At 40.9% G+C, this 25,299-nt stretch overlaps 2 protein-coding genes across 2 annotated transcripts; one reads left to right on the top strand and one right to left on the bottom strand.

The window, feature by feature from the left end:
* The first annotated feature begins 78 nt into the window (after nt 1–78).
* On the top strand, nt 79–13,105 carry LOC140371922 (ependymin-1-like). Its single transcript, XM_072459159.1, has 6 exons — nt 79–231; nt 324–358; nt 1,850–1,984; nt 8,045–8,228; nt 9,753–9,840; nt 11,978–13,105. The coding sequence occupies exons 1-6, from the start codon at nt 153–155 to the stop codon at nt 12,117–12,119; spliced, it is 663 nt and encodes a 220-aa protein (XP_072315260.1). The 5' UTR covers nt 79–152; the 3' UTR covers nt 12,120–13,105.
* A 10,397-nt stretch (nt 13,106–23,502) lies between these two features.
* On the bottom strand, nt 23,503–24,565 carry LOC140371748 (erythroblast NAD(P)(+)--arginine ADP-ribosyltransferase-like). The gene is made up of 3 exons (XM_072458955.1): nt 24,539–24,565; nt 24,415–24,474; nt 23,503–24,338 (listed from the first exon to the last, which is right to left on the bottom strand). The coding sequence occupies exons 2-3, from the start codon at nt 24,463–24,465 to the stop codon at nt 23,631–23,633; spliced, it is 759 nt and encodes a 252-aa protein (XP_072315056.1). The 5' UTR covers nt 24,466–24,474; nt 24,539–24,565; the 3' UTR covers nt 23,503–23,630.
* Nucleotides 24,566–25,299: the final 734 nt, after the last annotated feature.

Below are 25,299 nucleotides of genomic sequence, written 5' to 3'. Positions count from 1 at the left end.
CCTGCCATGTTCAAAATGGGCTTGTCTCTTTTATGGACGGTGAACTTCAAACCCCGGAGGCTGGATGTGTGACCCGGACCGTGCGCTGTCCCGTTTATAAGGAGGTGACAGGCTCTCAGTCTGCAGAGTGCAAGCAGGAACAGCTCTGAAACATGAAGCCGGTGCTGGGGTTTGCGTGTTTCCTGGGGCTCAGCCTGGCAGCCAGCCTGGAGAGGAGGCCAAAACAATGCCGTAAGACCTTCTAATCACTGTGTTTTTTTGTGTTTATTTCCATCATCATGGAGTCATTTTGCATGTTTTTGGTTTTGTTTTCCCTCTTATAGAAAGCCCACCTCTGCTGACCGGAGGGTTCACTTTTGTAAGTCTGATTACGACACCAAATATGTACATGTTTTTGAGTTTCATAAGAAAATTCTAAAGTAAATGGTGGGAAATGCTGTACGTGGTAAGAAGAATGGGAAGTGAAAGCCATGTGAGCACAAGACTCAGCTGACAAAAAGCTAATTTTAAATGTTTTGATTGACCAGATTCTTGTCTTTCAGAACATATTTGGAGTGGATATGATTATAGTATTGTTTGACCCTTTATGACCATAGAACGAGTCCGTCCAATCATTATTCTTCATTTTTGCATGATTTAGTGTCGTTTTTATTCAGTTTACTTTATGATTTATTTGTCAGGGACCATGCACAAACAGTTTGTCTAATAAAAAGAGAAAATGGTTTGCGCCAGATTTAAAAGGAAGTAAAAACATTGCAATAGTACAAAAAATCATTTCAGCCTATAGTGAGTAAATAAAGTAAATATTACAATATGCAATTTAACAATGAAAACAGATGTTAGAGAACAGAACAGAAGTGGAACTAATTATGTCAAGTTACATTTTTATACAAAAAAGACAATGTTTAATGTTTCAAATAATTCAAATCCCACATAAATTTCCCCATTTTTTATTTAATTCTGTTTGAGATTTTTTTCCCCTCAATTATGAAATCCCAGTGGCCTGTCCCTCAAAATTGTAAATGTCAAAATAGTTTGTGTGTTTTTTCAAACCAGATAAAGATATTTGAAGTTTCTCTCTGTTTTTTGAGATACAGGTGTTTTATGAATTATGAATATTCTTAAAAACTAAACAAAATTACTGTTACTGTACTAGTGACACAGTAACATAAATATTGCATTGTTTAGCAATTTATTTGATGTCTGCATTTTAACATTTGTTTGTGGTAAACGTGGCCGACAGAAAATAATTAATTTGTGCTTTTCAAATAGGGAGTGTCTACAGAGCCGCGGCGCGCAGCCAAAACTGCCATGTTATTTTGTGCCAGCCGCGCGCCGCGGCTCCTGAAACTGCTGCGCTATTTGACCTCCGTTTTAGACTGTGCCGGGTTAAGGTTAGGGTTAGGGTTAGGGTTAAGGTTAAGGTTAGGGTTAGGGTTAGGGTTAGGGTTAGGGTTAGGGTTAGGGTTAGCCATGAGGCTATATGGCAGTGCCGCGGTTCCTGAAACTGCTCGGCCATTTGACCCCGCCGCGGCTCTGCAGCCACGGCCTTTCAAATAACTCTTACTCTAACTACTTAAGTTACTCATGTGCAAAAAAATCCAATCGCTTCAGATTAACAACTTTTGTTGACTAGACTGAAAAAAGATACATATACTGTATATTGTTTGTTAAATGTACACTTCTCTGGCTGAGGGTCCATACATAATGGATGTATTTCCTGGCACGTTCCACAGTGTGAACATTTCAGGCAAACAAAACAAAAACGTAGTTCCCCTTTAATGATGAACGCACCTAGTCAAAACTAGTTACATTTGTGATTATTTGTGTGTTTAAATGTTGTGTTCAGTCCACGCAGAACGAGAAGATCTGGTTCATGGCTGGATATGAGTACGACGCATTTCAACAGCGCATTCGCATCTACGAGAGCGGGATATACAACAACCAGTCCTTCATCTACGACATCCTCCTGCTCTACAAAGAGGTACTGCGTTTACAAAGTTTACACGGGAAATATATACTGTAAATGTGTTCATAGATGATGTTAAAGACGTTTTATTCTCATTTCTTATTCTTACAATTCTTAAATAGCACATTTTAAATTTATTGAGTCATTTGATTTCTTTTCCTGTTCTGTTTGTCTCAAATGCAAATGGCCAATAGTTAAACAAATACATTTCATATGCACAAGTATACATACAGTAGACACATACTTGAATATGAATATATATATCTATATATATATATATATCTAGATATATCTATATATCTATATATATATATATATATATATATATATATATATATATATATATATATATATATATATATATATATATATATATATATATATATATATATATATATATAATATATATATATATATCTCCTCCGTGGGTGGTCCCCTTTCAAGCCCAGGTCCTTGGAGCTTGAGGGTTCTGCGCAGTATCTTTTTATGTTCCTGCACTGCACTTTTCTGGACCGGGATCTCCGACGTCCTTCCTGGGAATCTGCTCAAGCCATTCCTCCAGTTTGGGGGTCACTGCCCCAAGTGCTCCGATCACTACTGGTCCCACCGATGCCTTCACGCTCCAGGCCTTCTCCAGCTGGTATTTCCCCAGTTTTTCGTATTCCTTATTGCGGATGTTTCCAACCCATGGCACCGCAATGTCCACCACCACAGCTTTCCGCTGCACCTTGTCGACCACCATTATGTCCGGTTGGTTCGCCATTACCATTCTGTCTGTCTGTATCCGGAAGTCCCAGAGGACCTTGGCTCGGTCGTTCTCCACCGCTTTTGGAGGTGTTTCCCACTTTTTCCTTGGGTCTCCAGCCCGTACTCTGAGCATATGTTTCTGTACATTATGCCAGCCACCTGGTTATGGCGTTCCATGTATGCTGTCCTTGCAGTTATGTGTGGGATTGTCTCAGGGCCCCCTTTGCACAACCTACACCTTGGGTCTAATCTTGGTAGATCTGGGCCTCTTTTGATCTAGTGTTCAGGACCTGCTCCTGTGCTGCCATGATCAGGGCTTCTGTGCTGTCCTTCAGACCGGCCCTTTCTAACCATTGGTAGAATTTCCTGATATCAGCCACTTCAGTTATGTTCCGGTGGTACATCCCTTGTAGGGCCTTATCATCCCATGATGGTGACCTCCAGCACCTCATCATCCTCTATTCCCCAGTGTCTGAGACATTCACTGAGCACGTCATCTGTAGGTGCCTTGTCCTTGATGTACTTATAGATCTTGGACGTATCGTCCTGGATCAATGTATTTTTGTAAGGCCCAAAATCACAACAACAGTCGCCTCTGAGGGCCGAATAAACAATGTCTGTGGTGGCGATGGAGTCAGACAACGACTGTGGGATGGAGTCAGACAATGTCTGTGGTGGCGAGGGACGATGTCCCAGGGTCCTTTGTCCTTAGACTCTCCTTCTCGGCCAGGAAAAACTACAAAAAAGCCTCCTTGGGAAAAAGCGTAGAAACCTGGAGGAGTTCCAGTGAAGGAGAGATCCAACTCTCACAGACGGACAGACGGACGCGAGGGAGACTGGAACTGGACCCACTCTTCAGGCAGATGAGAGACCATCAGAGACGAGCTGGACCCACTCTTCAGGCAAATGAGGGACCACTAGTCCCAGGCCTCCTTCTTTACGGCTAGTGTACAGTCTCAGGGTGCTGTATTTGGGATGGAACTCTCCATGGAGGAGGATCCTAACATCTGTGGTCTGTATCTCATCCTTTGGCCAACTGATTATTCCTGCAGGGTATTGTATAACTGGCAGGGCGTAGCAGTTTATTGCCAGAGACTTGTTCTTGCCATTGAGCTGGCTTCTGAGGACTTGCTTCACTCGTTGTAGATATTTGGCCGTAGCCGCTTCCCTTGTTACCTCTTTGAGGTTGCCATTTGCCTGTGGGATTCCCAGGTACTTGTAACTGTCCTCAATGTCTATCCCCTAATGTGCTATATTTCCTTCTGGGAGTGAGACCCCCTCTGTGTGGAATACCTTCCCTCTCTTAGTCACCATCCGCCCACACTTCTCTAGTCCGAATGACATTCCGATAGCTGAGCTGTAGATCCTGGTGGTGTAAATCAGGGAGTCAATGTCCTGCTCGCTCTTAGCATACAGCTTGATGTCATCCATGTAGAGGAGGTGACTGATGGTATCTCCATTCCTGAGTCGGTATCCATAGCCAGTCTTGTTGATTATTTGGCTGAGGGGGTTCAGACCTATGCAGAACAGCAGTGGGGACAGCGCATCACCTTGGTATATGCCACATTTGACGGACACTTGTGCAAGTGGCTTGTCATTGGCCTCAAGGGTGGTTTTCCACAGCTTCATCGAGTTCCCTATGAAGGTTCTTAAGGCCCCATTGATGTTGTACAACTCCAAGCATTCCATGTTCCAAGTATGTGACATTGAGTTTAGGCTTTCTTGTAATCAATCCAAGCAGTGCTCAGGTTGGTGTGTCGGGTCCTACAGTCCTGTGCGACTGTTCTGTCTACCAGGAGCTGATGTTTCGCACCTCCGGTATTTTTGCCGACACCCTTCTGAGCACTGCTCATGTATTGATCCATATGCCCGCTTATCTTAGCCGCCATTATGCCCGACAGGAGCTTCCATGTTGTGGAGAGACAGGTTGTTGGCCGATAGTTGGACGGGACTGTGCCCTTTGACGAATCCTTCTGGATCAGGATCGTACGCCCTTCGGTTAGCCATTCAGGGTGCGTCCCTTAGCAGTGTGTTTATTTGGGCTGCTAGGCGCTCGTGGAGTGAGGTGAGTTTCTTAAACCAGTATGCATGTATCATGTCAGTGTCCAGTGCTGTCCAGTTTTCCATGCCATGCGATGGAAAACAGTCCATGAGACTCTTTCCTGTAAGTCTGTGATGTGGTTTAAGTGACGTTCCCATGGGGTGGTGTGTGACAAGAAGAAGTCGCGGACACTGTTCTGTACTTTTCGAAGATGTTTAATACAGATAACAGCATCAGATAACAGGACAGCAGAAAACAGCGCCCTGGGTCCGCTGGTGATCAGGAAGACGAACCTCGTCTCTGGGCGTATCTCGCCTTTATATACTGAAAACGCACAAAGACCGATAAACAATATCTGACAGGTATGACCCTATCCATGTACCAACGGATTAGCCAATGAGAGAACAAGATGTAAAGGTATCCTTATTTGGGTAGCACCAGGGGAGAAGTTACAGAAATGAGATCATGCGCTTACACAGATATACACAAGGCATCTCAAGGCCTCGCAGCCAATGGCGACATCTCCCATTCGGTAGTTAATCAGATGTGGGCCCCTTACATTCCGTGGAATAGACATTTTGGTAGAAACACACATATTCCTAAAAGCCAGTCTCAGAATGAGGCCTAACTTTGCATGGACCTAGTTTTAATACACTTCATCTGCCACAGTGATATTGCTGTGGTCCTCTCTCAGAGCCATCAGCCACTGTGCATCTCGGTTGTGGGATGCCTCTCTTTCCCATATGCCTTTCCAGTATTGTTCAGTTTCCAGCCTTGGTGGGTCTTCTCTGCTGTTAGTACCCTGCCATTGAGCGTACACCTTCGCTGGTTGAGACGAGAACAACCTATTTATTATCCTGGCATTATTCTCTCTCGTGTACCTCTTTAGGCGGCTGGCTAAGGCTTGGAGCCTTTGTTTGGCAGTTTCGAGTGCTTCAGGGATGGGCAACTGGTTGTACCTCTTGGGTACTTGCTTTCGCATTGCACCTTTCTGGTTCTCAGAAAGTTGGCTCACCTCACTCAGCTTTCAGTGGTGGTTGCCGTAGGGATAGCAGTCAATTCTGCATTCACATCCTCTATAAAGTTCCATTGATTTTTCACAAATACGAGCCACAGAACACGTACATTCAACTTTCTAATTACGTTTGGAAATTTTGTTGGAAGAATAATGAATGGGATAGCAACAAAGTAGCTAGCACATGTCGGTATTGACCAATCAAATGTCAGAACACATACGCACACAGCTCCACACGGCAATCTTTACAACTGACAGGAACTATAAAGTGCATTGTGAATCAGACCAATATTCAGCTGTGAGAGAGGAGGTTAAGCATCAAAGAGGAAATGATATGGCGCTTTGTAAATGATCATAAATTATATGGATGAAGGGTCTCAAACTACAGGTATTCAGTTTATGATTAAGGGAGATTTCTTAGCAGAAACGAGACAAGACGGGGCACCAGGGTAAAACCCAAAGAGCTAAGATACGGTCCTTAATCGCGCTCGTTAAAAAGGTCTGAAGGGTGTTTCACGATTCAGGGACTTACACATAGTCTATTCAAACAAACAATGGTCAATAACTCTTTCGTGTAGTTTATTTATCCAAAGGGCAATCAAAAACACCGGAGCAGAAATGCGCACAGGTAAATCGCAGGTGATGTTATATCAGATTTGACAGCAAATTTCATGCAGATAATGTTAAACCAGGGTTTTGCCTTTGATAATCAAACGTGTCTATGCTAATCTATATCAAAAAGAGGGAACGTGAGAAGCTAAAGGGAGGAGAAACAGCTGAGCTCTACCCAAATCACGCCACAAAAGAACCGCACACTGAACTCGGCTTACGGTTTGTAGAGACTCGGTCCGGCTGGTCCTTGTCCGCGGACAAGGTCCGTAGCGAGGCGTCGCGTGGAGCGGTGTGGTGTGGTGGCGAAGGTAGCGGCGTCGCGTGGAGCGGTGTGGCGGCGAAGGCAGGGGGTTTGCTGCGAGGTCCTTGAAGCGGGCGGCGGCCGTGGAGCGAGGGGTCGCGTGGAGCGGTGTGCTGCGACGTCCTTGAAGCGGCGGCGGCAACCGCGTGCTGTACGGTCCTTGGCGCCGGTGGCAACGAAGGCGATGTCCGGGAGTTCCTTCGCGGTAGAACGCTTTAGCGGCGTGTTAGCTCCTTACGCGGCCTTTACTCAGATGAGAACGTAACGCTGATCCACGTAAACGGCGTAGATTACTTCAAAAAAGGAAGAGAAACGAAGTAGCAAAGAAAGTCTCTGTCCGGTTTAGCGCTTAAGCTTAGTTCCAGATAGTTCCAGGTGGTTTCAGAGTCCAGGGCTGGTATGGCCTTGTCGACCACGTGTCGGACGGATTTTTGTTGAGACAAAGGAAAAAGTGAAAGGCTCGTCCGTGGAGACGGCTTCCAAGAGAAAAAGACAAAGGCTTGAACACAAAGGGGATGAGAAGAGAAGAGAGCGTTTCTAGCTTGGAGCGTCTTATGATACCTGGCCCGCAGGGCATGCTGGGAGCGAAAGGGGCGGGCGCTACTGCGCAGACTTCCCGTTTAACATTTCCTGGCCGAGAAAATAAAGCTAGAGTAACGTAAATAATGGCAAAACATTTAAACCCTGTTTTAACGTTTACACGTTAAACACTTTTGGGGCAGTTTATACACATTATTTCTTGAGGTAGATACATTTTACATCTTCTTTCACCTGTGATGGGCACTTGAGTTAAAGTAAAGAAGGTCTGTTATCACAAAAGTCACAGCAGCTCCCTGCGGTGAGGGAGAGAGGGAGAACGAAAACCCCCTATGTTCAAAGAGAGATTTTCTGTTATCTGGCCGTGGAATGTCCATCTCCATTCCCCTACATGGAGATTTATGGAATTTTTTATTATGGATTGTACAGGTGTCAAAATGACCATACGTCTCTTCCCGCTGATCCACACGATGCACAAGCCACACATTAAACATGTTGGTGACTGATATAGATCTGTACAGAATGACATTGCACAATCCACATTATTGCACCATCCACAAAGTTTGTCTAAGTCAGAAATGAATGAAACATACTTTATTTCCCCAAATATGTGAATGTTGTAAATGTACTTGTGTCAACAAAAGGTTCCTGGTCTGACTGAAAAGTCCCCAAAGTGTAGCCCCAGTCCCTTGTTCCTAGTCTCTGTGATTGCACATTAAATGGGGACTGGAACTGACAAGAAATATCAGAAACTTTAAAAGATTTCTTCCTACAGTGCTGTTATTTTGGCATCTTTTATCCACCTCTTTTTTTCTCCGTCAGGGCGTGATGTACGAGATCAATCACAAGGCCTCAACATGCACCAAGAAGCCCCTGGATGTAGACTTCAAGCCCATGGGAGTGCCCCCCAATGCCAGTCTGGTGGGACAGTACGTGGTCGGTAGCTCCTCCGGACCTGGGGAGGGACTGCTGGTCGACACCTGGGGAGGAAAGACACCAAAGGGAGGTTTGTGAATAGTTGTAATAGACAGTAGTAAGAGTATTTATATGGATCGCACGTCTTATTTAACAGACAAATAAAATCATTACGATTGTCACCTCATTATGTTTTTTGCATAAATCACATTTCTTTGAAACAAATGTAAAGTTTAATTTCAGTTCAGTAGCAGTAGTAGCAGAAGTTATATTGAAAAAGTAATTAGTTACATTCTAGTTACTTACTGCCTTGAGAAAGTAACTTATTTTCATTGTTTTGGGATTTCTTTATTTGTAATATTATATAAATGAATCAATAATGTGCTTTAACTTTTTTCATTAATGACATTTAAACTAAATGTTTCAAATGGTATAACACACAGACTGCTCTGTGACTGCTCTGTGACTGTCAGTGACTGTCAGTGACTGTCTGTGACTGTCTGTGACTGTCTGTGACTATCTGTGAAGGGTCCTTGTTGTTGTGGGTGTCACAAGTAACATACTGAGTACTTTGTTAATAACTGTAATTATAAGTAATTTTATTAAGTAAGTTAAGTAGTAGTAGTAGTAGTAGTAGTAGTAGTTGTAGTTGTAGTAGTAGTAGTAGTAGTAGTATTTTTTCTATTTTACTGTACGATAGGGACACGCGCTGGAATAGTTTTTTAATTCAACTGTTTTTGACTTTTTTCGGCTGGATTTGAGCGTTTTTCGTTGCGTTCGTTGTGTTGTTGTGACGTGAGCTAGCTCCGAGCGAGCCCCCCCCCCCCCGCCCTCCGGCCGAGCTAAAGTACGGCGTGTCGTCGGTACACGTTTATATACACGTTTATATGGAAGAGGAACTTCACGAACGATCGGGACACGCACTGGAATCGCTTTAAATTAACTTGTTTTGACTTTATTCGGCTGGATTGAGTGTTTTCGTCGTGTCGTTGCGATGTGTCTTGGCTCTGAGTCCCCCGGCTCCGGCCCCGCCCCCCGGCTCCGGCCCCGCCCCCCGGCCGGCGCCGTACCGCGTTTCCACAAAGGAGGAACTCATGAAACTGCGGGGAACTGTCGTCTTACCCGGAGATCGTCACGTTATCCCGGCGCAATACTGACCTAACCTAATACTGATGTGCAATTCTGTCGTATGTGCAATTACTGTGAAATTCATGTGCAATTACTGTGAAATTCATGTGAAATTCATGTGCAATCTATGTGCTGTCGTGACACATATTCATGTGCAATTACTGTCGGGATCACATGCAATGGTATTTATTTATTTATTTGTCTATGGGAGTTTTTGTTTATTTGTAGGAGATCTTCTACTGAAAGTGTTTTTCAGACTTCCTATAAGTGATCTGTTCTTCTGTATCTACCTCTGTAGCTACCTGCGTTGCACCAATGAAATTTCCCCATGTGGGACAATAAAGGAATATCTTATCTTATCTTATCTTATCTTAGTAGTAGTAGTAGTAGTAGTAGTAGTAGTAGTAGTAGACGTAGACATTAAAATGCCTTTTAGGTCATTTAGGTTTTCTAACATTGTATGAAGGTGAAATCCCTCTTTCTGCAGGTCAGTACATGGTGACGGTGACGGACTCTGGATGTGTTCCTGTCAGCACTGTGATGCACACCCGAGACTTTGGCTGGGTTGTCGTGAGGTACGTTTTAAGGCATCGTGATGCTGACATTCTAGAAGCCCTATCATATAAGACTGAGCTGAGGCAGAATCCTATGGTAGAATTCACTGTTTAACTGTCAGATTACAGGTTCATGGTTCATATCTCTGTAATTACAGGGCGTAAAAAAACTGGCACAAATGTCAGTGTCTTCTCTGTCAGTACAAATACACAAAAGAGAAACAGTATTCAACTACAATTGAAAGCATTTGAGATTAATATGACAAGTTTGTGGATTTCTTTTTTTTATTTTTTATTAATCTCCCGTAGAGCTGCCCAGGCCCCTGCCCTCAACGCAAACAATGACCTACAACTTCAGTGGTCATTCATCTAAGCTAACTACATGTACTATGTTGCTCTCATTTGCTTATATAAATAGAATACCAGGCAATATTACTATGGTTACTGTGTGTTGATGTTTACCAACCCAGTCGTCATAAACATAAGACAGGATTTGTTCATTTTAATAGAACTCTAAAGCAGTTGTTGACAAATAAATGCGACAAGTTGGCCACTGTTCAGGGTGTACCCCGCCTAAGGCCCGAAGTCACTGGGATAGGCTCCAGTCACCCGCGACCCCCAAAGGGACCAAGCGGTAGAAAATGGATGGATGGATAATTACCACACTTGATTATAATTTACAGTTGTTAATGTTAATGATCATCAACGATTAGTTTATTTTGTCAATGATTATTAGTTATTAAGGGGCCCTGCTGAAGTAAAAGAAAAAGTTGTTTGTTTCAATAGAAACTTACACATCTTTGTTTTCTATCAAGCAAGCCTCTTGTTTACTATCAGTCCTTTAATGGGCTAGTTAGTCTCCCTTTTGTCCCTGGCTCACTCTCTTTCTCTTCCCTGAGGAAGACCACAGGAAGATTTAACCCTCCATTCCTGTTTAAAGAAGGCCTTTCTTTTTTTGACAAACAGCCTCTTTAACTCCTCTTTCAAACCATCTTTTCTCCCTGCTTAAAACCTTCACCTCACCGTCTTCAAACGAGTGATTAGAGGCTTCAAGATGGAGATGCACGGCACTCTGTGGACCTGAACTTGCATTTCTTCTGTGCTGATAGAGCCTCTTGTGAAGTGGCTGTTTAGTCTCCACCATGTAACTCTTCACACTTTTCTTCACTGCATTGGATAGAATAAACTATATTGCTTTGTTTTTGGGTCGGCATCTTGTCCTTAGGATGAACCAGTTTTTGTCTTTAAGTGTTTCCTAGTTTAAAATAAACAGGGACTTCATGTTGTCTAAAAATTCTCTGCAATTTTTCTAACAGTCCCGAGACACAAGGGATGAAGACACCCTTCCTTCTCTGTTCTGTTTCTCTTTTGTCCCTTTTGTCCTGCTTTTTGGATTTTTTTCACTCTGTTGAGAGCCCAAGTGGGGAATCCACAGGCTGAGAGGGCATTCCGGACGTGTTTTTCCTCTCTTTGGGCTCTGTGTTGTAAGTTCTGATCACTCCCAGCTTGTGGTAGTGGTTAGAGCCAAAGAGCAGATACTGATCCGTATGTGTAGGTTTCCTATATACTTCTATTTGGAGGTGCTCTCCTCAGATATTGGAACAATCAAGAAAGGCCAAGAGGTTCTCCTTAGCGTCTTCCCTTGTAAACCTGATATTCAGGTCCACAGCATTGATGAGCTCTGAGAAGGCTTCAGCTCTTGTTTCTTGATTGTCACAAATATATCATCAATGAAACCAAAGCTTTGGGGCAATGCCTGAAAAGGAGGCCAGTGCCTTCTTCTCAAAGTGCTCCATGTTACAGATTGTCCACTATATTATATAGATTACATAGATATTGCAATACACCTTTATAAGACTTAATAAAGCAGGAACAAAGACTTAATTCATAATGGTAAAAATTGTTTATTAACACCCAACTTTATTAATACCCAAATCTCTAATTAAGTAGTTACTAAACCTCTAAACTATTTGTTCATCATGAATTAAGTCTTTGTTCCTGCTTTATTAAGGCAAATTATTAACTTATTTATCATAAAGTTCTACCAGTATTTGCTCAGTGCTACTGAACAACTTTTGGGGGGAAAAAATAAGAAAGAACATCCAACAAAAGATAAGAAAAGCTCTAAGATAACCATGAAATATCTTTTCTTTCTTAGCTATTTCAACAATGTCAAAGGCATTATTATGCCCGACGCTCTCAACCCTCCACCGTTCTGCCCCGGTCAGGAGGCCAAACCAGAAGGACCGCCTTTGGATTTCTTCACTGTCATCAACAACCTGAGGGAAAGTGCAGAGTAGCAAAAGTGTCCATGTTTGTCTTTCTTCTTTTTACTGCGCGGGCCAACAGCCTTAATGATGATTCTACTCATGTATATGGTTTTTTAATGTGTCATTTTGATTTAGATTATGGGTTATTTTTTTTATATTTTTGACTCTTTATGAAATATTGTTTGGCTTTTCCTGTCAGTCATCATGTTTTGTTTGCAGCTGTTTCATTAAAAACCATAGACTGCATTTATTGAATAAATAAATGCATAACATTATTTGTGCAAGCTGTACATTACTGTCATGTGAGTGAAAGTGTATTTGATACATTTACAAGTGGTCTCCAGGGGGTGAAGCTAGCTGGAGGCACAGCTCTGTCTAACAATATATTTTATTGAGCATATTTTGTTATTTTATACAAGGAGTTATCACTGCACAAGAAAACGACTACACGAGTTGAGTGTTCATTCTGCAGTGCACAGTTATACCGCAGTAAAGGTTAAAGGTTTGCATACTAATAAAACTTAAAAAGGACAATCTATACAGAGTAAAAAGCAGCCTGTGATTAGTCTGTTTGTTCAGCTGCAGAAATTAAAGTTAAATCCTTTAATTAGGGATGTTGTTTAGCTGGTAATGTCAAATCCAGCATATTTACCACAATTGTGGCAGTGCAGGGGCAGGGCAAAAGTCTGTTATTGGTGGACTTAATATAGGTTATAACAGAAAAGACCCAGTAGATGGCAACATTGTATTTTGTGTTGGGTTAGGGTCTGAGGTTCTGAAGTACAAGTAAATAGTTACAGCCTAGTTTTAATTGGATTTAACAATGCGCAGTATTTTAGTTCACTTACGATTTGGCTAGGTGTTTTTTATTTTTATTTTTTATTTAGTTAATTTTATTGTATTTCTGTTTCTTTGTGATTTTAATGCATTTTTGTCCTGCTGTGTGAAACACTTTGAATTGCCTTGTGTATGAAATGTGCTCTACAAATAAACTTGCCTTGCCTTACAATCTCATATTACAAGCATGTTTATTGTACGCCTATTTTACCTAAAAATGTCATGGAATGAGACATACACCAATGCTATTCCTTAACACATAGAGAACACAATTCAACTTAGAATATGAAACGACACAGAAATATCAGACGTTTGCATGGCATGCATGGGAAAAACGCCGGGACCGGTCACGCAGGCTGTTGTAAGCAGCCTGCGTGACCCTCCTGCGTCTCACACCGTTTTTTCTCATGCAGGTTGGTTTTATTAGATATTATGGAATAGGCGGGTCACATTTCTCATTGGTCAGCTTCACATCAAGGCACTTGTCTTTTACAACAGTTGGTATTTTCCGTAGAGATAAAGCCTTGGGTAAACATTACCCAAACTCCCCTGGGCTGTTGCACCCCCTCCCTAGGAGAGTAAACATTCCTGCTCCATCTTTACGACACCTTCACAAACAAATGCAGTTTGTCACATGCTGTTTTTCTCTTAGACTAATGATGCAGATAATATATCACTATTATGCAGATAAAATACATCACAGAAATATAATCATATATTCACATTTTATCACAAAAACGCCTGACTAAAATGAGCCCAAATTAAAACTGAAGATGTTCATGAACCCTTTGGAGAAGAAATACGCTTATTATAAGTAGAAACAAGCTCTGTACCAAGGAAATCTGATTCTTAAATCTGCCTCGGTTGTCATTGTTAAATATTAGAACGAGTAAGGCTGGTTTCTGGAGGGACAGATCTTCTGTTGGGTTTCTTTTTAAAAGCTGAAAATAAACTTACAAAAAAAGTTTGAGAAAAAATGTCTAGCCAGGATCCATGACTCCCGTCCGAGATGAGCCTGATGAGGGTGGTGACATCCACAAACTTGATCAGTTTTACAGAGTCGTGCAGCATTTTGTGTACAGGGAGAAGAGCAGGGAAGAAAGTACACAGCCCTGTTGAGCTTCTGTGCTGAAACATTCTTCCCCAGCCGCACGCACTGCCTCTGATCCGTCAGGGAGTCAGTGCTCCACTTGTAGGTGGAGTCAGGCACGTTGAGCTGGGAGAGCTTGTCCTGGAGCCGAGCAGGGAGGATGGTGTTGAATGCAGAGCTAAAGTCCACAAACAGGATCCTGGCACAGTTACAATATCGGTCCAGTCTTTCATTGTTCAGTTTGTTTCATCAACTTTTTTAGTAAAGGCCACTATAAATATGCTTCAAATGTATCCATTTATTGTGTCCATGGCAGGAGTTTTGAGACTCAGGAGGCCAATGCCAAAAAACAGTCCAAAAACACAGCACTTTGACATGGTGTTATACAATACCACGAACATTTTTCGAACAAACAAAAGGCCGTTTTTTCCCCCACCTCTTTTATATATACTAAGGCATAAATAAAAATGGTGTGTTTCCGGTAACCCGACCGACCTGAATTTCAAAATAAAAAAACCCGACCTTAACATTTTACCACATATTTACTGTTTACTGTCCCGTACGTTTTGAGAATGTAAAACTGTGAGAGCGAATCCAAAAGCTGCGGGAAAAAATCATCTGTGGGGATCGTAAGATATGAATATCGCCGCACTTTTGATAGGTTTCGTTTTACCTACGGGCGCCTCCATGTTTGCAGATGCAACCTGCACAGATGGTTAAACTCAAGTGTGAAAAGGTGAGACGTGCATAACAACAGAGAGCAGTAGAACAGGCAACAGGACCACAAGCCCACGAACCAATACTGGCCCATAACAATATGAAGAGTTTATTGTGTCACTGGATTTCACTCAAATATACTCGCCACCCGCACTTTGGGAACCACGGTCCGAAAGAACTTCAAGAACTTCACACCTGCACATTCTTTTTTGAGCTGCTACTGTCATGCAGACAATATAGGTCCATAAACACAAGGGCAAATATTCACAAAGAGTCTCTACTTGACTGCTGTCACTTAATGCTGCAATTTTGACTGATAGTATTACTTTTAGTATTATTAAATGCTTTTTCTTGAATGTTATCTGTGATGCACTGATGAGAAAGTACCTTTTTATTTCATTGTCTCACTGTGTGTTCATTGATGCAACACAGTAAACTTTGCTCAAGATATTCTCAGGCGTCTATCTTGTTTGTATCTCTGTATTATATTTATCATATGGAAACCAATACTCTTGTGTACTTCCTAATTATCTGTAAACTGGTACAAATCAACTTAAAGCTGACATCATGCCATTACATCAGACCCAAATAACATCTAGTTAAACCACAGTTAAACTCTGGGAGAGGGGACTCGGGAACAAGCTCTGTTCTACCTGTTTTCCTGTATGCAACAAATAAAGACAATCCTCTTTGCTGTTTATCAATGACTAAAAACTTTGTTACAACATCTCTTTGGTTTTAGGAGAACTTGGACATAAACTGCAATCCTAATGTTGAATGTTAACCTGTTTGAATGATAGAGCTCTGGGTCAGACTGGTTTGATGCTGTCGGTCCTCACCCAAAGCCAGAGCCTGTTACACTGTCCACATTCTTATAGAAACAGAAAAGTCCAGTTCATTTCATAACTCACTGATACTCGTAAATATGACTCCTATTGTTCTTATTTTTTTCCATAACGTCTCAACAGTGACAAGGAATTCACAGTTAAACACAGTCACTTGGAACTCATATAAAGTTCTTTATTTAATATTATTACTTTACGTTTTCTCTTTCTGTGTTCAAAGTCCTTCAGGAGAATGGGGTTCACCTGTGACCAGTGTGGAAAGACATTGGACTTTGCTTCTAGACTCAAAGAGCACTATAGAACTCCCACAGGAGCTAGACCATATGAGTGTGACATGTGTGGAAGCAGTTTTTCTACAGCAAGTACTCTCAAGAACCACACCAGAACTCACTCTAGAGAGAAACCACACACCTGTGATGTTTGTGAGAAGGCATTATCACGTTCAAGCCACTTAATATCACACATGAGAATCCACACTGGAGAGAAAACCTTACAGCTGTGATGTTTGTGGTCAGATGTGTACTCAAGAGCATTCTCTCAAAGGTCACAAGAAGATCCACATTGGAGAGAAGCCTTTTGAGTGTGACCAGTGTGGAAAATCTTTTAGGGCGAAAACGCAAGTCTCAAAACACCAGAGTGTCCACAGAGATGAGAGGCTGTACCAATGTGAGCAGTGTGAGAAGGCATTTAAAACACCACAGGACCTTTACAATCACTACCGAACTCACTCAGGAGAAAAACCATTGGCTGTGACCAGTGTGGGAAGATATTTGCTGTGTCTTCCACTTACAAATGTCAATTGAGACAGCTGTGAATTTTGTGTGAAGGCATTTTCGCAGCTTGCCCCCAGTTTAATCCTAGTTTAAATTATTTTTTTAATAAAAGAAAATGCAGAACTGGTTTTACTGTAATGTTACAGCCCCTGGCCAGATCTTGTGTGTTGAACATTTCCCTTCCCAACATGGCTGAAATAGTTCCTCCTTTTGCCCTTCGAGGCAACCATTGTGTTGATTTTGGGCGTTGCAAAAATAAATTTAATTGGAATGGGCAATGCTGTGCAGAGTCCCTGTTTTTCCTTCCTGTTTCCTCTGGTTGATGGGCTAATCCAGAGCCCCTCTTAGTATTTATGGACTGTTTTGGAATTTTTCTTCTAAGAATGATCAAGAAATTAAAAAGAACAATATAACAGAGTTATCTTTCCTCAAAAGTAAGCATTTCATTTTTCTGTACAATCAGAACTTTCCCTGAATACAGAATCATTCTATTCTTTACCCACCCTGGTCTTCTCTGGTCCTTCCAAAGGGATCCAGTGAAATGCAATGAAAAAAAGCTTTTTAGAGAGAAAATTCTTGCCTGAGCTGTATCAGCAGGTCCAAATTCGTCACTTCCGGGACTGAATTCGTCACTTCCGTGAGTTATGAGTGTATGATCTAGTGCTGACCCACCAGGGTTAGCGTGCACTTTATCTGCACAATAACTAACGCAGACATTACATACAAGATGAACACAGCTGTACGACTTGCTGTTGTTTGAAAATGTGCATGGCAGGTGTTTATATGTAACGCAATAGGTCAACCGGAATGGGGGGGCGTATTAGTCCGCTGAAATGACGCATATCGCCACCTAGTGTCAGGAGGACGACACGTTTTTTGCAGGAATTCGACTTTCTCGTCTGCCTCGTCTGCATGACAAGGACAGAGCTTGTCCAAGACGTCAGAACCGAATGTTATAAAATAACGTTTTTTTGTTTGCATGTAAACGTACTGACTACCCCAACTCTGGATGAGAATTAAACCTTTGATATCACTCCAGAACAACAGTGGTACGATGCAGTAATAACAAATTACACATCAAAAACTTAGGAAAATCAACACAGAAAAATGCAATATTTGGCATGTGAAAAATTTACAACACTCAAACAAACGTCACAACCATTTTTTTTTTTTTTTTTTAAACCTCTGAGAAGGGCAGCGATCCGCCTGCACCCTGACTCAGCAAACGACACCTCAGAGCTGAATCTAATGACTGATCCAGTCACCAAACTTGTCGGGTGCTCTCCGGGTGCTCTCCGGGTCCTCTGCGGTCTGGGCAGTGGCGTGTTAACTACCGGATGTCCCCCACTCGATGCTAGATTTCCGGTCACTCCCTCATCCCGCTGAGACGGCACATGCTCCTTCAAAATAGAAGTAAATAGCCTTTTGTAAACTCTGTATTCTATGACTTTGAAGCCGCTCTGTACATGCCTTTCTGAGTTTCACGTGGTTTTCTTTACAGAGATTTCCTCACATTTCTTCAGCACAGACATGAGACGTATGAGAGTTGCAGCTTGGGGCCGTTTCACCAACGCTTTAGTTTCACAAATTTCAGGTTCTAGATGTGTGAATAGAGTCAACATATATTTACCATAAAACACCATTTACAAGACCAACGTGGCCACTGCACGTGCACGCTCGTAACATGAACTGGCCACTAGAGGGAAACAAAAGCTCACGCAATTCTATTCACAAACGTTTCTGAAATTGACCATTAAAGAATATTGTTTTTATTCTGATTTTTAATGGCAAAAGGACAGATTTTTTTATTTCTGAAATCCACGGACACAATTCACCCACATCCACTGAGATTATTAAGAATTTAACACACAAACACCATTGAGTCACTTTCGGTGTTTTAACATTATGCATGAAAGATTGAACAGTTTACTTTTTGTGACTGCTTTGTTTTTGTACATGAAACAACACCTGAAAAAGGCAATACAAAAATAAACTAAAATCCCGCGTTACGATAAGGGCTCTGTAGTTTATGGCCAGCTTTACAAAATAAAACCTTCTTTCTCCTTCTTTCTCTGGAGTGTAGTCAAGGTTTTGCGAGATACTGTGATCCATATAATTTGATGAGTTCTTTTCTGACATGTTGAGGAACACAGTGGAACTTGGAAATAGTTTTTGCTCCTACAAAACCACAAATGTGCACCAAACCCGACAAAACTCTTCACAATCTCAACCTTCCTGCGTTTCGCTCCACCCAGGACACGTTTCTCAAGAGCTGAAAAACAATTAAATCCTAAACTGTTGGATTGAACTGTGCGTTTATGTTTAAAACGTGCAGATATTTTATTAAATCATTAATAGTATTTGAATTGAAATGGGGACCAATTTCAAACCCAAAACAAGAAACACTCGACTGGATTTGAATTTCTGTGTCGATAGCAACTGCAGGAGGTCCAGCAGGGGGAGGGGAAGGACTTGAGTGGACTTGAATGCAATAAATAAATACAAATTCCAACTTTCCACGTGTAGAACGTCCTATTTGTAAGGGTTAAAATCAGGATGAAGAGGATGAAAAAATAACTTGGCTACTTTTTATCAAAGTAGCCAATTTTACAGAACACACCATTTTTTGGGGGGTGTTTTTTGTTTTTTCTCATTTGGATTGATATGTTGCTTAAATGTGTTTTTTCCCTCTCTACAAACTGGTTTAGCATGTCCTGTTCTCAGGTCTCTGCACTGGCCCCTGTGGCTCAGAGAATAGACTTTTAAGCAGCTCTGCTTTTGTACAAGTCTCTCCATGGCCTAGCACCAAAGTACATCTCAGACATGTTATTGCCATATGAACCATCTCAGACTCTGAGGACCTCAGGGACTGGCCTCCTGCTGGTGCCAGAGTCTGGACTAAACATGGACCGGCCTCCTGCTGGTGCCAGAGTCAGGACTAAACATGGGCCGGCCTCCTACTGGTGCCAGAGTCAAGATTAAACATGGACCGGCCTCCTGCTGGTGCCAGAGTCAGGACTAAACATGGACCGGCCTCCTGCTGGTGCCAGAGTCAGGACTAAACATAGACCGGCCTCCTGCTGGTGCCAGAGTCAGGACTAAACATGGACCGGCCTCCTGCTTGTGCCAGAGTCAAGATTAAACATGGACCGGCCTCCTGCTGGTGCCAGAGTCAGGACTAAACATAGACCGGCCTCCTGCTGGTGCCAGAGTCAGGACTAAACATGGACCGGCCTCCTGCTTGTGCCAGAGTCAGGACTAAACATGGGGAATCTGAGTTTCAGTTTTATGCAGCTAAAATCTGGAACAGTCCTGAAGATGTGAGACAGGTTCTACTCTGACAATGTTCAAATCTGAGCTAAAACAGTTTTGTTTAGCTGTGCATATGACTGAAAGGATTTTCTTTGCACTCGTCTTAAACTGTTTTGTGATTTCTGTCATGTCTTTTTGATTTTAATGCATTTTTTTCTTGTTGTGTGAAGCACTTTGAATTACCTTGTGTATGAATGTGCTCTACAAATAAACTTGCCTTACGTGCAAAAAGTAGACGGACAGATTCTTTGATGACTCCGTGTTTTTATTCAAAATAATTTGAGTATCAGTGTAATCAGTGTTTCAGCTTCATGAAACGGTGAAATGTAATTGTATTTCTTGAGTAGAATGTTTATGGTCATAGAAGGAGTCATCTGAGGCCGGTGAAAGAGGAAGTTTGAGTTATGTGTCACCTCTGTTTGGTGAGATACACCACCTAACACTAACCACTGCACTTCCTTTAACACTTTACCCACGATCACGACACTGACACTGCTGTGAGACCATGTTCAACCTGCCAATGTAACTTACAAATACACACCATTTGGATCATTTGTAAAGAAATAAATACAGATTTAGTTTCTATAAAGCAGCCATCACCAAACCTCCGGTCCGGATCCGCGACCGGTGCTAAATTCATGAGATAAAGTCGTTTTCATGGAGCATTTTTTTTGTGTGTGTACGGCCCTGGCTGTATTGACACGGCGCTGCTACTCCAATAAATAGGACAATACGGCATGCCCAGGGTTCAGCGCACCTGGTCAGCCCCGCTGCGCGCCCGCTCCCTCTGCCGCACGAGTGAGTGACAAACAATAGAACTTCAGATCAACAAACACGATAGACCAGGCCTGGCCAACCCGCGGCTCTTTTACCTTCACATCAACATTAGTGTTTGTGTTGTTCCAGACGGCGCTCGACCGCACGCATCTCATCATATTGACTTTCCTGCGCCTCTCACGAAGTGAAGTTTCGGCATTCTCCGGACCACGGCTCGGCAGCCAATCAGAGCCAAGCACACAAACTTTGTCGACCAATCAGCGCGCTGTCATGGCGCGGGCCGAGGCGGACTTTAATCAAACACTTCCCGGCCCGTTTTAAAGATAATATTCCCTTTTTTCTAAGATTTATTAATCAAAATGACCCCGTCCTTGCACTCGAAAATGCCCGTCCACATTTCAAAATACCCGGTTCAACAATGAACACCTAGATATGTGCCTGAGAATGGCACTAACGTCATTCCAACCAAGATTTAAATGACTGGCAGGTCAGCCACATGCTCATTTTTCTCATTAAAGGTCCAGGACCCTATAAGAAAAGTAAAAGAAAAATTATTAAAAGAGAAAAGTTCAGAGAAAAGACTCAGTTCTGTTTGCCTTTCTCGCCCTAAAAAGCCACTTGTTTTCTGAAGATGTGACTTTTTTTCTGGAAAAGTAGGCCTTCATTTTTTTTGAGCTGGGACCTCCTTATTTTAAGAACAAAGATGAGAGAATGTTAAGTCAATGCTCTGTTTGCACATTTTAGTTTGTATAAGTTATTTAAGAGAACAATTAGTTATTCCACTTTGCACTTTTAAAAAAAAAAAAAATATTCTGAGGTTTCTGTTTTCTTTAATCTGAAATAAAGGCCTTGAATTTATTTGCCTGGGACTACTTTTATTTATGGTAAAAGAGATAGTTATGCACCCAGTTCATTTCCTGCTTTGGAAATTAACAATAAGTATTGTTGAAACAGATGAAAATGTCGACACAAGCTGGACTTCGGTTCAGACCTTCTGCTTGAACAAAATTTAATAACTGGACCTCAGTGACTTTTAATTTTCAAACCAAATAAAGTGTTCATCTGTATTCTGAGTACCACAACATCAAACCAGGTCTACATAACTTTGACGTTGCGAAATAAAATGTTAATATTTGATAATTGTTAGAAACATCACAATATTGCCAAATAATTGGCCAATCAACCGTTTTTACTTTGTCTTAATACATTTACATTCTATAGTTATAAATGCCTATGTAAAACCAAACTTTCTGAATTATAAAGTGACATAAATGATCAAGAAAAAATAATAATTTTAAAGTTTTTTTAGGTTTACTTTTGCAGGGTGAAAATATCCTTACTTCTTATAGGTTCTAAAATGATCATAAGATAAGATATTCCTTTATTGTCCCTCATGGGGAAATTTCATTGATGCAACGCAGGTAGATACAGAGGAAAAGAACAGATCACTTATAGGAAGTTTGAAAAACTCAGTAGAGGATCATGATTATACTTTGTTTTATTTTAATTTTTTAAGCTTTTATTTATTTATTTGCACAAAACCAAAGGAGGTCAAACACTTTTTTTGTAAATCTTCACAAACATCCACTCATTACATGAGTACAGGAAAAAGAGCTGGAAAAAATAAATACAAAAATACAAAACAACATTCAAAAATTAAACAAAAAAAAAGGAACTTTAAAATTCTAGAGGACAAACACTCACACAACCTGCACTTCCCCATAGCATTTACTCTCTCCAAAGTACACAGTATTGAGATTTGAAAACGTTGCAAACATAAATTTGATCTTGTCTTACCTCTAAATTTTATTTTATTTTTCCAAACAATCATATTCAAAAAATGTCTGCAATACTTTATTTGTTGGTTTTTTCCCCCTTAAAATGATATTATGCCCTGAATAATCACATGACATCTCAAAGTGGGACTAAACTGTGGCTGAAGTATTTATACTGGGGACAAACAACTGTTTATTTATGTTTTTTTCATTGTTCTTTAAAAAAGTTAAAAAAGAAAACAATATTAATAAAAAAGAAAAAGGAAAAATGCTCAAATTAAATTGGCTCATAGAAAAAGCCTTTTAGATATGTCTATAATGATTATTGTTGGTTTTATTTGGTGGGGACAGAGCATGTTCATGAACATACATGATGCACATGCTGTAAACACACCAGAATGTAGCCATGGGCTCGATCTCATCCCTTGTCTTACCGCACACACTCATTCACACACCAGCCTATATCATGTCTGAAATGTCTTGCCCAAGGACACAAACGTGCATTCTAGCGGTCTCCCATCTAGATACTAATCAGCAGTGACGTGCGGTGAGGTTCAGGGCTAGTGAGGCACGATTTACAAATGCAAATGAACCCAAAAGAGCACCTCAAACATAATTTAATTAAAACAGACAGTAAGTTATGCTATATATTTAATTTCAGCATTCTTTACACAAACATGTGGCACATATTTTATATCAGGTCAAAATTAATTCCAATTGAGCCTATTTCAAGCTAAAATAAATACAAGTTTCTGGTCTTACTTTTACATTTTGGAAAGCCGGATTGTAAAGTAGAAATAACTCAAGAACGAAGACGATTCAACAGTCCACGGGCTCAGGAGTGCCCTCTGCCTTTTACTGTGGTTTTATGACTAATCTGTGAGCCTAAAACACGTTTCAGAAATACATTTCATACATTATCTAGAATATGTAAGTACAGAGCATATGGTAAGAGTGTTTTATTTGTCATATACAGAGGGACAGCCTCAGGAGTTACGGGACATACGAACAATCTGATATATCGAAAGTGATTGTTCAATATTGGATTAAAGAGAAAGGAGGTTTAAAATACATACCAGATGACAAATATTAACCGTTATTGTATTTTATAATATAGTATTTTTTCTTCCAAGATTGACAGGTGAGGAATGCACGTCACTACAAATCAGGCCCATTCCTGCTCAGCTTCCAAAATCTGACAAGTTCAGACATTGACAAGTTGGTATGACTAAACATAGTGGGCTTTATGTTTTTATGAATATATGTGCTATTTAACATATATACACATGCTTTTTATATCTTTATTCATGTAAATGTGTACATACAAACAGTTCAGAGGAGTTACATTTGCAAAGCAATCATTGATTATAGCATACAATTCAGAACTTCAGGCCTGTTAAAGTTGACATTCATGGCTAAATTGCTATGCAGTTTAAATTGCAGAACTTGCCTGTACTCTTGAGGACAAAGACTTTTTTACAGTCTTTCATCTCTTTATAGGAGCCTTCAGCTATTTCCTTTATTTTAAACCTCTCATAGGGGGGAATAAGCACTTCACTCTCAGTTTCAGACATTTTAGAGTAGTATCCTATGTCTGCGCCTAAGCAAGTCTCAATGTAAAAGCAGGTCTCTTGTCCAAAAGTGATCAGGTCTGGTTCCTTGCTAGAGGATGCAAAACAACCAAAGCGCATTTCTTCGTTTACTTTTCCTGTATATTTGTCCTTGCTTCTCCTGTAGGTGGTTCGACATGACTTGTTCTCGTTCACAATCTGTAAGGCTGTAGAGACCCAGAAGTGTAAAGCGTGGTACTGAAAGGCCTCAGTGGTGTATTTAGCTCTACCGTCACGGACTATTGCATTGAATTCTGCGTAGACATTGGGAAATTCTTGTGTGTACACATAGAGCGCTTGGACTTGGTTGAGGGTTAGTGCCTTGTCTGGTCGCTTTTCATACTTTTTTTCTGCAAATTTCTTTGAAACTTTCCAAGCATCATTAAAAGGGTTAATCTTAATCTCTCTGGGGAAGTAAACATCCTTTACTTTCTTATCCATTTGTGGTATGCAGCCTTGGTACATGTCATCAACTGATTTTTCCATCATACTCAGAGGAATCTCACGAGCTTGCTAAGAAATAAAAGAAAACTATTATAACATCCTTAAACAAAGACAAATATCTGAGAATTTGAATAAAAACACTCACCGTGGTAGAAATGACCAAACAAAGCACGAGAGTCAGCATTATGGTCTTCATGTCTGTGGACTAAAACAGAAAGAATAGATTTATACAACATTGAACAATCGATAGAGGAAAGTGATGTTGTTACCTCAAGTTCAGCGCCGTCTCTGTCCACAGCTCTCCACTGCTCTGCTCTTAAATAGATGAACTGTTATTGCTTTTATCAGTCAAATGACACATCATTCCCTAGAATCTATTAACACACAATTCTCTGGTACTGAGAGCTTCTGCATTAAGCAAACACAAATATTACAGTGTTATCAGAGCATCGCTGTTTCAACACTCCTTTGTTCATGTAACAAACATAGGTCTACTATCGTATCATTGGTTTGGGAGAGGAAGAGTTTCTTTGGAAAGGGTGACACACCACTTAGATCATAATTCTATTGTAATTTAAAAGTCTGCTGATGACTTTCTCCCTGTTCTTCCCTGTAGCAGTGCAAAGATTTGGGGTTCATCTGCAGATCTTTGTGCTAAGCTTGATCAGAACTTCCTCCTGAGCATGTTTTGGGTTTCGGCCCTTTTGGTGTGAAACTTAACATCTCGGAATTTGAAACTTGGAAACTTAGATAACATTTCAGAGCCTGGAGTGAAAATACTTAAAGCTGTTTTCCAAGTATCGAGATGAAATGTGTTTAACCCCTTTTTCACTTTTTTCCACTTTTGGTTAGCGGTAATTTGGTTTAGTCTTTATTTAGTTTAGTCTTTATTTGAAGGCGTGAACATATATACATATTCTTCAAAAAAATTCTTATTTTGGAAAAATGTGGATAAATCTAGATAAACCTAGCTTGTTTAGTTTTCGGTCATCTTAAATAATTCGGGTCCTCTCATGTCCCATTTAGTTTG

This window comes from Eucyclogobius newberryi, unplaced genomic scaffold, assembly GCF_026437365.1.
Source record: "Eucyclogobius newberryi isolate DKJ021-1_F unplaced genomic scaffold, fEucNew1.0.hap1 SCAF_22, whole genome shotgun sequence".
Classification (NCBI taxonomy): domain Eukaryota; kingdom Metazoa; phylum Chordata; class Actinopteri; order Gobiiformes; family Gobiidae; genus Eucyclogobius; species Eucyclogobius newberryi.
The sequence above is the reverse complement of the archived record's forward strand: the minus strand, read 5'-3'. Positions and strand labels throughout refer to the sequence as shown.

Bases quoted from the DNA above. Each gene is read 5' to 3' on its own strand.
- LOC140371748 (XM_072458955.1), bottom strand. From the start codon at position 24,465: ATGAAGACCATAATGCTGACTCTCGTGCTTTGTTTGGTCATTTCTACC. The intron at 24,339-24,414 runs GTGAGTGTTTTT...TTTATTTCTTAG, and splicing joins GTTTGGTCATTTCTACCACG to CAAGCTCGTGAGATTCCTCT.
- LOC140371922 (XM_072459159.1), top strand. From the start codon at position 153: ATGAAGCCGGTGCTGGGGTTTGCGTGTTTCCTGGGGCTCAGCCTGGCA. The intron at 1,985-8,044 runs GTACTGCGTTTA...TTTCTCCGTCAG, and splicing joins TCCTCCTGCTCTACAAAGAG to GGCGTGATGTACGAGATCAA. The intron at 9,841-11,977 runs GTACGTTTTAAG...TTTCTTTCTTAG, and splicing joins TTTGGCTGGGTTGTCGTGAG to CTATTTCAACAATGTCAAAG.